The sequence below is a fragment of the Anser anser genome, assembly GCF_964211835.1.
Source record: "Anser anser genome assembly, chromosome: 16".
Classification (NCBI taxonomy): Eukaryota; Metazoa; Chordata; class Aves; order Anseriformes; family Anatidae; genus Anser; species Anser anser.
In genome coordinates this window covers 9814743-9827496 of record NC_139737.1, presented here as the reverse complement: position 1 = coordinate 9827496, position 12754 = coordinate 9814743, and the positions used below count along the sequence as shown (strand labels likewise).

Below are 12754 nucleotides of genomic sequence, written 5' to 3'. Positions count from 1 at the left end.
AATTTGACGTTTAGCACCTGCATGATTTTTAAACTAAATTATGTTCAGAATTTTGCAGTCTTATATGGTATGTTGTCACTTTAATATTTAGGCATTGGATGGTTTCCTGTTCGTTGTAAATCGAGACGGGAACATAGTATTTGTGTCAGAAAATGTCACACAGTATTTGCAATATAAACAAGAAGATTTGGTAAATACAAGCGTCTATGGTATCCTGCATGAAGAGGACCGGAAGGACTTCCTTAAAAACTTACCAAAATCTTCAGGTAATGAAAGTTGACTTACTATACTGTCATTAGACTATTTGAAAATAATCAGAGAAGGAAAAAAACAAACACCTAAGTAACTTGTAATGGATAACCTTACAAAACAAGTTACTTTTGCAAAGGAAATTTGACTTCAAAAGTATATTAATTTTGAAAACATGGTAGTATGTTCTTAATAGTGCACAAAATTAAAATATTCTTAATAAACACACCACTAGAAATAAATGCGCTGGAAATTCACACTGTACTTTAGCCTTTTCAATTTGTTTACCTGTAACATAAAACAAGCATACTAAAGGAACACATTTTGTATAGCTACAGGACTAGCTGAAGGAACTGCTTGTTTTTTAAATCTGGGAATGACTTTTCAGCTGTCTTTCAAGTAAGAGTGAAATTGTCATATTAAGGAAATATATTTTTTTTTTACTTGGCTCACAATATTACTATTCCCAAGGTATAGAAATGATGGTATATTGAGTACATTTTAAAACTCTTTAATCTCTCTAATCTAGTAACAAGGTATCTAAGTTAAGAAAAAAAATAGAAAATCATTATAAACCCATACTGTGTTCTTTTAAGTTAACGGAGTTGCTTGGACCAATGAAACACCTAGACAGAAGAGCCATACATTTAATTGCCGGATGATGGTGAAAACCTCTCATGATCTTTTGGAAGATGTAGGCAGCCATCAGGATACACGTCAGAGATATGAAACAATGCAGTGTTTTGCTTTATCTCAGCCAAGAGCTATGATGGAAGAGGGGGAAGGTAGGAAATTTTATTCAATTACTGTGCAGAAAAGAAATCTCTGAGTAAAGCTTTTTGTTATTTGGTATGTGTTATGAAATCTGTAGCTTATGCAATCCATTTCTGAATGAAGTAGGAACAGAATGCAAAAACTTAAACTCTTATTGTTTATACTTCTATTTTAACAATGCAAGATGCTCCATCTATTTTATTAGATTCTTTAACAGAATGAAATAAGAAAGAAATGAAAGAAAAACTATTCTTTTTTAAATACAGATTTGCAGTCTTGTATGATTTGTGTGGCACGTCGTATCACAACTGCTGAAAGAGTATTTCCAACAAACCCAGAGAGTTTTATTACGAGACATGATCTTTCAGGTGAGAAATGTACCCAAGATGAAGGTATGAAGGTATCTTTTTTGTCCATGTGCTTGTTTTAGATACATAAATAAGTTGCGGATCCATAGTGACTAGCAGAATTCATAACAAGAATTCCTAACTTTTTTTTAAATATACCATCGTTGGCACTGGGGTGTAATAGCAAGTGTGGGACACATTTTCTGTCTGTATGCTGCTATGGCGTTGTCTGGCAGGTTGGTTTAAAACATTGCTTGTGTCTTTACTTGGCAGCATTTCAAATTGTTTTCATTATGCTTTCCTTCACATGTAAGAAATATAAATCATAATTGAAGGTAATGAAAGTTCTAGAATGTTTGTATTTTTCTGCAGTACGTGAGCTAATATTTAAAGCATTTTACGCTGCTTAAATTGAAATACCTATATTGGGCTTTTCAGTGTTTATGTTTAAGATGTTAATTTGTGGATGTAGCTGGTTAGTAGAAAGTTTTACTGTCTGTGCATCCTTTAGGTGCCTGTAACCAGAGATAAAGTTGCTGTATGTTTTCTAAAAGCTCTAGTATTAACCTACGGATATTTGAACTTCCTCTTTTATGATTATCTAAATCCGTTTGGGTATTGATGTTTTAACAAGCAGCATCATACTCCCATATGGCAGATTATTCATAAACGTAGCTTCTGCATACTTAAAATTGGGTGTTAGGGTGATGAACAATTCAAAGAGTGATGTTGGAGCCTTCAGAAATGTATCATGTTTATATGAAAGGATTGGTATAGTCCTAAAGAGTTTATCTTGCATGTTTTCTTCCATGTAACAGGCAAACTTGTCAACATTGATACAAACTCGTTGCGATCTTCCATGAGACCCGGCTTTGAAGACACAATTCGTCGATGTATTCAGAGGTTCTTATGCCATAATGATGGACAGACATGGTCAAACAAACGCCATTATCATGAAGGTAAAAATCTGTTTGCAGTGTTTGCTTGTACTGCTTTTCCCAGTGACTGCATATTTTTCTGAAAAACAAAAATGCTAAAATCCTGCCTGTGTTCATTTTTTCCATATTTTTAGTTAATTGCTGTGACTCATATGTACAGTCTGAAGAAGGATGAACTCTTGAGAAATAGAAATTCTGATAGAAGTTATTTTGTTTTTCTAATGTGTCTGTGTAGATACTTTCCATGGAAAATGCCAGATAAATAATCTGGAAGCTTGAAGTAATCTTTTTTTCCATGGATGGATATAGCAATGACAGTGACAGCTAAATTTCTGTAATAACATGTAATCCTTGTTTGTCATTAGCTTGTTATTCTCTTTTAACATGACTTTCTTTTTATTTTATTTTGCTAAAGAAAGGATAGTTTACTTGTTAGCTAGTCTGAAAAGTGGTAATGTTTGTGTTGATGCCTTTTTTCATCTTATTCAAGATACAGGGTTTCAAAATATTTTCAGTGTTCCAGTGTTATTTTGTAATGCTACTTTGATAATCTTGATAAAGTGAAGTACAGCCACCATCTACAGTAAGAAAATGAAATTTCGTACATTTTCTAAATTGTAGTGTTTCTCAATGATTAACAAATTCAAGTAGGGGGATATTAAATAAGGAAAGTGTAGTGGCAGAAAATGGAGATTCCATTGGAAGTTCTTCAATTTAACTGATTAAATAAATCCCACGTTAAGAAGAAATTTGGGTCTCAGATTAAAAGCAGTGGTTTCCACAATTTTTTGATTTAAAAAAAAATAATAATTTGAAATTGAAAGTACTTAATCAGAAGGCTTCCAAATTTCATTTCTATTTCATATTTGTTACCTATTTATTTAACTGAAGTTGCTATTTAAGCGTTGATTAGTCTTTCTCCCCAAGGACGAGTCACGGAAACCTGCTAATCTAGTCTTGGAAATCTGTTAAATATAGAACTTTGCCAGCTGTGCATGGTTAGCACAAAATACTGCAGCATCAAAATAATCTTTTGTTTGCTTTTCTGCTCCCTCTGCTGTTAGAGGAGAAAATGTGTAATGCTTCCTTTAGTTGAATATCACTCTTGTGTGTGTCTTGGATTATTTTTGTCTTCATCAGAAGAGGGATATTTTGCTGAAAAATCTATAGAGTGCATATTAACAATTTTTGGTCTTTTACATATGACTGATATCAGTGTATTTCCTTTACAGCTTATACACAAGGTCATGCTGAAACACCATTGTATCGGTTTTCTTTAGCGGATGGTACTATCGTAACTGCGCAAACAAAGAGTAAACTATTTCGAAATCCTGTAACTAATGACCGTCATGGATTTGTCTCTACCCACTTTCTTCAAAGGTGAAATCAATGGTGTCTGTCATTTAAGTGTCATAGCTTTTAAAAATATATCTAACCTTGAAGATACCTGAAAAACTAGTATGCCAAAATATTTTATTTGGTTAAAGCTCAAACAGAAGAATAATAATTTGGGAAGCAGTGTTGCATAGCATGCAAATAAATGACACATTTATTCAATCTTAAGATTTTAGTCGACATGCAGCCTCGCAGCTGTGTGGCAGAATGACAGCCCCAGTCAAAAGGGAAGTTTTTCCCTCTGTTCCTGCAGGGGGCCTGTCATTATGTGTTTAGTATTCTTTTGGGTTAACATTTACAATGATGAAACACTGGAAATAGAAATGCTTAGTTATGTGCTTTATCTTTCATCTTGTTCTTTTTAATTGCAGACCAGTTAAAAAGACAACAACAAAACCCCCTCAGATGCATCACTGATGACTCAAACGTACCTTAAATAGCACTTCCTGTGACCTGTTCTTGTTGATTGCAGGAATAATTGATATGCCACTCTGGAGGGAGTCTCTCAGCTTCTGGCATTAAAGTACCTCCAGATGCTGAAAAATGAGTAGTTGAGATTGTTCAGGGTGTGATTAGTGTGCATGTTAGGATAGTGTCATGCGTTGACTCAGGAACGAAGCAGAAGAAGGAAGAGGTGATACTGTATGCACTTGTAACTCAACTCACCTAAAGGACCGAGCACTTCTAGAATGAATAAATGAGTGGCATAGTTCAGTTCTGTGTTTGTGGAGATGCTTGAGTTTTCACTGTTCTTATTGAAAAATTATTTAATACTGTTGTTCTGTCTTTATAGCATTTGATTCTGAATACAGTTTTAATTTGTTCTCTTGGGGTGTCTGGGTGTCTTGTTGAATTTACAGAGAGCAAAATGGATATCGACCAAATCCTAATGCAGTTGGGCAAAACATGAGAACACCTGTGGCTGGAAATACAAATTCTGTTGGTGGTCTTATGAACATGTCACCCAGTCAAAGCATGCCATTGCAGAACAGGAACTATGGCATGGGAGATCCCAATGCAGTGGGTCAGCTGAACAACTCTCGATATGGAGGCCCTGGTAGTATGGGGCCAGTGAACTCTGGACCAGGAATGCAGTCCTCTGCTTATCAGAACAACAGTTATGGGTTAAATATAAGTAGCCCACCACACGGTAGTCCTGGTTTAACATCCAACCAGCAGAATATAATGATATCTCCTAGGAATCGAGGGAGTCCAAAAATGAGTTCGCACCAGTTTTCTCCAGTTACAGGTACTTCATTTTTGCTGCAAGCTATTTTTTTTAAAGCTCTCTTCTCCCACTTTTATCTGAATTCCATTTTTCATCCTTTTTAACAGTTCTATATGACTGTGTACACGTGACTTAAATATATTATACGTAATTTCATGTTAAAATTTATTTTAAAGTAATTAACTTTTAAACTTCTTAACTTTTTTAAAAGTAATTAATGTAGCAGTCAGACATAATCCTGAAGGAAAAGTAGGTATAGTCAGTACTGTAATCTAATAAGTTTGCTCTCTCTCCTGTGATACAGGTATGCACTCTCCAATGGGATCTGCCAGCAACACCAGCAACAGCACTTTCTCTAGCAGTTCTCTTAGTGCTCTTCAAGCCATTAGCGAGGGTGTTGGAACTTCCCTGTTATCAACACTTTCTTCTCCAGGTCCAAAATTGGATAATTCCCCAAACATGAGTGTAGCTCAGCAAAATAAAGGAAGCACCCAAGACTCCAAAAGCCCTTCCGGCTTGTATTGTGAACAAAATCAAGTGGAAAGTTCCCTCTGCCAGTCAAACAGCAGGGATCTCCTTAGTGAAAAAGATAGTAAAGAGGGAAGCCTGGAGGCACCTGAAAGTCAGAGAGGACAATCTGAAAGCAAAGGGCATAAAAAGCTGCTTCAGCTACTCACGTGCTCCTCAGATGAAAGAGGACATTCCACAGCATCCAACTCGCCATTAGAATCTAATTGTAAAGAATCTTCTACCAATGTTACCAGTCCTTCAGGAGTTTCCTCATCGACATCTGGAGGGGTGTCTTCCTCCTCAAACATGCATGGGTCACTCCTGCAAGAGAAGCATAGAATTTTACATAAATTGTTGCAGAACGGTAATTCTCCTGCAGAAGTAGCCAAGATCACAGCTGAAGCTACTGGTAAAGACACATATCATGACACTGCTAATACAGCCCCATGTGGAGAAGGCACTGTCAAACAGGAACAACTGAGCCCAAAGAAGAAGGAAAACAATGCTTTACTAAGATACCTGTTAGATAAAGATGATGTTAAGGATCCACTTTCCAAAGAGTTGAAGCCTAAAGTAGAAAATGTGGATAATAAAATGGGTCAGTGCAGTAGTTCTACTATTCCTACTTCCAGTCAAGAAAAGGACATGAAAATAAAAACGGAACCGACAGAGGAGGTAGAGTATAATGTAAAGTGATGGTAATGAACTAGTCAGTGTTTTGTTTTTTTTTTTAAATTACAGTGAGTTGCTAAAAGGACAACACTTTTTTTTGTTGTTGTTGTATGCACGTATAAACATTTCTAACATGTTATGTGCGGATGGTAGGGAACTACATGGTCAGGTTTTATTGTAACTGCCAACGCTCAAACAAATAGAAGTATGAGATATGTATTTAACCAAATGCTGTAGCTGTACTGAAGTCCTGGTGTAGTGCAGACTTTAAGTTATTGTTTGATTAAGGTAGCATCTATTTACAAATTGTTACCTAAAATTAAATCTTCAGCATCTGCAATTTCACATTGAACGTGTTTATTTTTGTGGCTTATTATGAAACAGAGCTGTTAAACGCCTTTATAATTAGCTGGCAATGCAACAAACAAAAGGTAAAACTAGCAGACATTATGTAATGTCATTTTGAAAATATATGCAATACATAAAAATGTGTAATGCTTAAAATAGATATTGACTGGGTTTAGTTAATTGGTTCTTGTACTCTTTTTTTCCCTTAAATGAGGGAAAAGTTGTCTCAAATACATATATATTCATATATTATATATATAAATATATATACTTATATTGATACAGTTTTCAAATATATATTTATATATGTCTATTTGCTTCAATATTTCAAGAGATGAAATTCCAAGAAATGTCACAATAAAGCAAACTACGTCTCTGTGAAATAATTCTACTGAAAGCAGTGGTACACTTGTTGGAGACAGCTGTTCATAAAATTATGAAGTACAGATAGTACTTATTTTGCATTTAGATCCTAAGTCACCTTTGGAACTGTTTTAAAGCAAATAATACCAGTCATTATGGCACAGTTTACTGAAAACATGTTGGTATCTTAGAATTTGGATTTTCCAAATCAGTAACAACTCTAAATAAAAATGCCTATACAATTCTTACATTTGCGAATGGCTGACTCTAAGTAAAACACCCTGTAACACTTCTGAGTACCTCTTATAGAACAACAATAAACAGTTAGTAACAGTGTACTTACAGCTCCTAACAACTGTGTAATAGTACCCTAGTATAGTTTCAGTACTTGCTCCTGAGATCTTACAAACATGTTCAGACAAGCTTATTGTGTGAAGATTCAAAACCATTATATATGATTTTTTTTTTTTTCTGGTAAAAGCACATCTGATTCAACAACAAATATACAAAAAAGATTAGGGCTCCAATTGACTAGAAAAATATGTGGGTACTTTTTGTCTGGTGTTGTGTTTAGCAATGATCAAATTTGGATATTTATGTATGGCAAATGCAGTATTTATCACTGAATGGTAAACATTCTTGATATTGTTTGCTGCTGTTAGTATTTTTATGTTTGTAATTTGAGATGACTGCAATTTTATATTCGAAAATGAGTTTCTTGTTATTTACATGTACCTCCAGTTTCACCTTATTCTCAAAATTAACAGAGCAAAATACTCTAAAAAACATAGCTAATTGATATTGGAAATTCTTTGGAAATTGGGAGAAAGCCTAAGGTACTGCCCGTGAACTAAAATATTTATCTCAATAATATTGTTTAAGATTAGTGAGAAGCTAAATAAAAGCTGAATGATAGTTGTATGATAGTAAATGACCCTGGTTATTTTACTGCTTCTTTTTCAGATGAGTGGAGACTTGGATAATTTGGATGCAATTTTAGGTGATCTGACTAGTTCAGAGTTTTATAATAATGCTATGTCTACAAATGGAAATAGCTTTGGAACAAAGCAAGCATTATTTCAAGGAAATGCCCCATTGAGTAAGGAATTTCATTTAATATCACTTTGGTTTTACAATTAGGCTTTTCTTCTTACTTGATGTAAACATAATGCATCCTAAAATCCTTAGAGAATACATTTTGATCTGCTGTATCTTCATGGATAAATGCAATGCAAAATGGCTGCACTTATCTACTATATACACAGTGAATAAAGTTAACGTCAGTTCCTCATTTAATGGTTTCTTCTGGGATTGTCCACCAGATTTCTCAGAGGCAAAACATCAGGAAAAATGTTTTGTCAGCTGTAAATTGAAATTGAGGATTTTTGTTCCTTGCAGATGACTAGGGAAATAACATGGGATTGGTGGCAAGCCTTTGATTTCCTACTTACTCTATGTAAAACATCTCGTGGCTTGCAAATTCTAATCAATATTCCTCCTTGACATTGAAAGGAATGACCTTTCTTAACAGGAAGCTGAGTAGGAGAAAAAGATAACCTTGCTAATAGACCAGCATCATTATCATTACAATTGTCATGTCCTTTTATAATGTTGGTCATCTCTTGATTATATGGGGTCATAGTTTGCTGAGGTAACCTAAGGAGGTGAATCATGGATAATGAGAAATGTGAAATCAAGTACAAGAACATGTAAGGTCACTGACAGCATTGGCTGTAGAACACAGTGATCTCACTAATAAATCCACGTAATGCAAAGTGCTCAAAAACATACTGTTTCTGGACTCCAAAACATACTGCTTCTGGGCTCCACTTGATTCAGAGATCCATTTGACTTGTTCCTGTCTCCATGTCAGAGTTATCCAAAGGATGGGTAGTCCACTCCTATATATTAAAGTGTCCGAAATACTAGAGTATTTCAAAATGCTAAAAGCAGGGTTCATTATAGAACCTAAATTAAAACATACCTTTTTATGTCTAGTGTCAGATGGAGTTGCATTTGGCTTTGCCTGTGAAAGGTCTGAACTATGCATTCAAAATGTGGCTTGGGCATTGAGAACATAAGCAGAGTAGCTAGCTATTGGCTTGTTTAAGGTCAAATATACATGCCTGTAAATAGATTAAATTTTTATAAGTCATTAATGGTACTTTCTATTTAAAATATACAATTGCAAGCTTCTTTTAATTCTTCAACAGGTATGAGGAGTCCCCAGTCTGTGCAGCCCACCCGTCCACCTTTCAGCAGAGCCATGTCTTTAGACAGCCCTGTGGGTTCGAGTGCTCCAGTGAGGAACGTCAATGCATTCTCCATGTTACAAAAGCAAAACTTGATGGGTGGAAGTCCAAGAATGATTGAAAACCAGGAAAACTTTGGAGCAAATCTAGGTTTGTTGATTGTGTACAAATAGTTCTCATTGTAAAAGAAAAAGCTTTAATGCAAAAAATATTGCAAGATTATAGTATGAACTTTGGTAGAAGAAACATTAAAGAATGTTAGTTTTATAATCAGCATAGAAATACTTCTTAATTATTATCTCTAGTTGAAGTTTTAAGAACATAGCTGTTTATTATCTGTGTATTATTATCAGGACTTTGTTTCTGTATAGTAGTGAAATTATTTTTGACTATTAAAAGTTTTTGAATTTAATTTGTTTTTGATATATAGAAGCAAGAACAAGTCACAATGGCAGTCAAACATTGGCAACTTAAATATATATTTAATGAATATAACTGATGATTTAAAACTTAGCATGGTAACCTTTAGTTGCTTTTGTTAAGTGTTCAGTGAATTGCTCTGTCATTGGCGAGTGTCCTTATTGGTGTAAAAATAAATGAAAACCACCAACAAAGAAATCTACATAAAGTTAGTTTTAAAACGAAAACACGTATTGCATTCTAGAAAAAAAAAATACTGTATTTTGTGCTTTTTTTTTATAGTGAGTGCTCCCAACAGAAATGTAGCTATGAATCAACACCAGCCCGGAGACTGGGGTTTGCCAAACTCAAAGGTTAACAGGTTGGAACCTACAAGTTCTACTTCAGTGATGAGACCAGGACCTGAGTTTAGTGCATCACTGCCCAGACCCACAGCAGGCGGCTCTATGCCCGGACTGCCCGTTCGTTCTAATAGCATACCTGGTACAAGACCAGTGCTACAACAGCAAATGATTCACATGAGTAAGTTCTTTATTTTTTATTGTCATACTTAGCACTATCTCATTAGTTTCTTTGCAAGCATCATCAAAACGTTTTCAGTTTTCATACAATGCTAGCTTTTCATCTGAAGACTTGACTCTTTGAGGTTAAGACTTATCTCCCCTGACTGGGGCATTTGATGACTTGTTGATGTTCTTACTGTTTTTTTTTTTCTGGTGATCTGTGTTTTGTATATAGGTCGTTCATGCTGAATCTCCAGATCTTTTCTGGATAATTTATAGATTATTTCTGTTACTTTAGTGCAGTACTTCACTGCTAAATTCCAGGAACCGGATGCCATTTATGATTATATGTGAAGATGCTAGTATTCTGATCAATTTAATTCACGTTACTTGGTACCTAATTTGTTTAATAATCTTTGACATAAATATTATTATTATTACTGTGAACAGTGATCAGGGTTTTTAAAAGCTTTTTGCAAAATTTTTCAAAACTCTTCTCACATGGCTTGTCCAAATTTCATATGAAACCACACTGCAAATTCAGGTACTCATTTAAGTACTCATATTCATATTTAAATCTGTGGTCATATCATATTTTTGAAATAAGCCTGAGGATGAATTTATGTATGCATGCACCTTGAAACATGCTAATCAGTAGCTCTTGAAGCTACTTCATAATTTATATGATCTTCCACAACACTGTGTGAACACTGAAGAGCAAGATGACACCTTTTGTTTTAAAAACAAGTGTTTTACTTCACAGGGTCGAATGAGATTAACATGGGTTTGGGGGGGAATCCCTACGGACAGCCGGCACCATCTAACCAGCCAGGATCATGGCCTGACAACATGCTGTCCATGGAGCAAGCATCGCGGGGTTCACAAAACAGGTAGAATTAAGGAAAGTTTTAAAAAGTGTTTGAATACAACTGTTCACTCTTTGTCAGATGAATTTAAGACCTGGAAAAAAAAATCAAAGTAGCTTATGCGGTGGGGACAACAGATCAGAATTAATTTCCTATTCTGCTGATATTTTGTCATCATATGACACTGGACCTCTTTAACCCAGCCCCACAAAAGGTATTGCTAACAAAATCAATCAGTCCCTGAGTTGGGAGGCACAGAGAAAAGAGTGGGAAAATCTTAAATTATGTCTCTCTGGAACATTCAGAAGCTAATATTTAGGTGCCAGGAGAAAACAGAATTTACAAATGTTGAAGGATAGATGACAATTGACTGGGTGTTTCTAGACCTAAATGTGGACATTAAGTTTTTAAGTCTTACTTCAGTCTTCTGGGTGTACTTCATCATCACCAGGTCAATATATAATATAAAAACTAAGTACATATCTCTATAGTCCATAATGGTTGCATTTTTTTATATATATTTATAGACAATTAGTGAGAAACTCTTTGGATGACCTCTTATGTGCAGCACCAAACGTGGAAGGACAGAATGAGGAAAGAGCGCTTTTGGATCAGCTGCACACATTGCTAAGTAACACAGATGTCACGAGCCTGGAAGAAATTGACAGAGCGCTAGGAATTCCTGATCTTGTAAACCAAGTAAGAAGGAAGAAATTCTGGCCATTTTTTTTTCCAATAGCCTTTATTATTTTGGTACGTGAAAAGAAAGTGAGGAGAGCCTCCTCACTCACATGTGTCTCTTCTCACTTCCTTGATGCCATTTTTCTAAATCTCTTTGGAAGTATTTGTTTAGAGTAATGGTTATCATTGGAGAACTTTTATTGATTAAACCGATGAGTGAGTAGGACACTTTCATCTCTTCTAATTCCAGCCTGCCTGAATTTGCATGGCTAACAAATAGGAAAAAGAAATTCTGTTAAAATCTTTGGAATTTACTGGAAAACACAAAATCACACCATCATTTGTACAAACTGCAGTTTAAAAGTGCAGAAGGGTTTGAATAATGATATTGATCTGCTTATGTGAGCAGTGTGCAGCAGAACTGATTTTAAAATAAATTATTAACAATCACTTTTGCTATTTCACTTGTCTAGAGACAAAACTAGTAGTAATCTTGCTTATGCTATCTTCTACTCAAGAAACTGTTGGTCTCACTAGCAGTATGTGTTTTACATCTCTTGAAGGGGCAAGCTTTGGAAGCCAAGCAAGATTCATTTCAAGGTCAGGAATCTGCAGTGATGATTGATCAGAAGCCTTCATTATATGGTCAGCCCTATCAAGGGCAAGGGGCATCCCTGCCAGGAGGTTTTAGCAGCATTCAGGGACAACAGCCATCCTTTAATTCAGTGATGAATCAGATGAGCCAACAAAGCAATTTTCCACTTCAAAGTATGCATCCTAGAGCAAATGTGATGAGACCTCGGACCAATACACCAAAGCAGCTCCGCATGCAGCTCCAGCAGAGGCTTCAGGGGCAGCAGGTAATCTTTTGCTCCTGCTTTTACACTTTTGTTTTGTTTCAGAATGTGGTGTGCTCTGAACTGTGTATTACTTCAGGAATATGGAAATTGACATTATAGCAGATGATCGAAAGGACGGAACTTTAATTTTGACAGTGCTTTTTAATTAAAACGGTAATCCTGTACAACATAGCTCTGGATGATCTCATTATCCATGTTAATATTATCATTTTTAACCACTACATAAGCAGTTACATTTTTCCTGAAAACCAAATATTCTTTTTTTTTTTTTCTCCTGCATTTGGGCTTATTGAAATACTGTTTTGCTTTCCCTTATGATTTGCTGTTGCCGTAGGTTTTTTCTTAGGA

The 12754-nt window shown here is 35.2% G+C and overlaps 1 protein-coding gene across 10 annotated transcripts in view; it reads left to right on the top strand.

The window, feature by feature from the left end:
- Positions 1 to 12754, top strand: part of NCOA3 (nuclear receptor coactivator 3) — an 85629-nt gene that overhangs the window by 66032 nt on the left and 6843 nt on the right. For all 10 annotated transcript variants that reach the window (XM_083802166.1, XM_083802168.1, XM_083802165.1 and 7 more), the window contains 13 exons: positions 92 to 266; positions 846 to 1034; positions 1290 to 1391; positions 2189 to 2329; positions 3541 to 3688; positions 4564 to 4952; positions 5236 to 6116; positions 7788 to 7923; positions 9038 to 9226; positions 9779 to 10018; positions 10763 to 10889; positions 11393 to 11564; positions 12110 to 12406. In XM_083802166.1, coding sequence (XP_083658292.1) covers positions 92 to 266; positions 846 to 1034; positions 1290 to 1391; positions 2189 to 2329; positions 3541 to 3688; positions 4564 to 4952; positions 5236 to 6116; positions 7788 to 7923; positions 9038 to 9226; positions 9779 to 10018; positions 10763 to 10889; positions 11393 to 11564; positions 12110 to 12406 — 3186 coding nt within the window. The remainder of the gene's footprint in view (positions 1 to 91; positions 267 to 845; positions 1035 to 1289; positions 1392 to 2188; positions 2330 to 3540; positions 3689 to 4563; positions 4953 to 5235; positions 6117 to 7787; positions 7924 to 9037; positions 9227 to 9778; positions 10019 to 10762; positions 10890 to 11392; positions 11565 to 12109; positions 12407 to 12754) is intronic.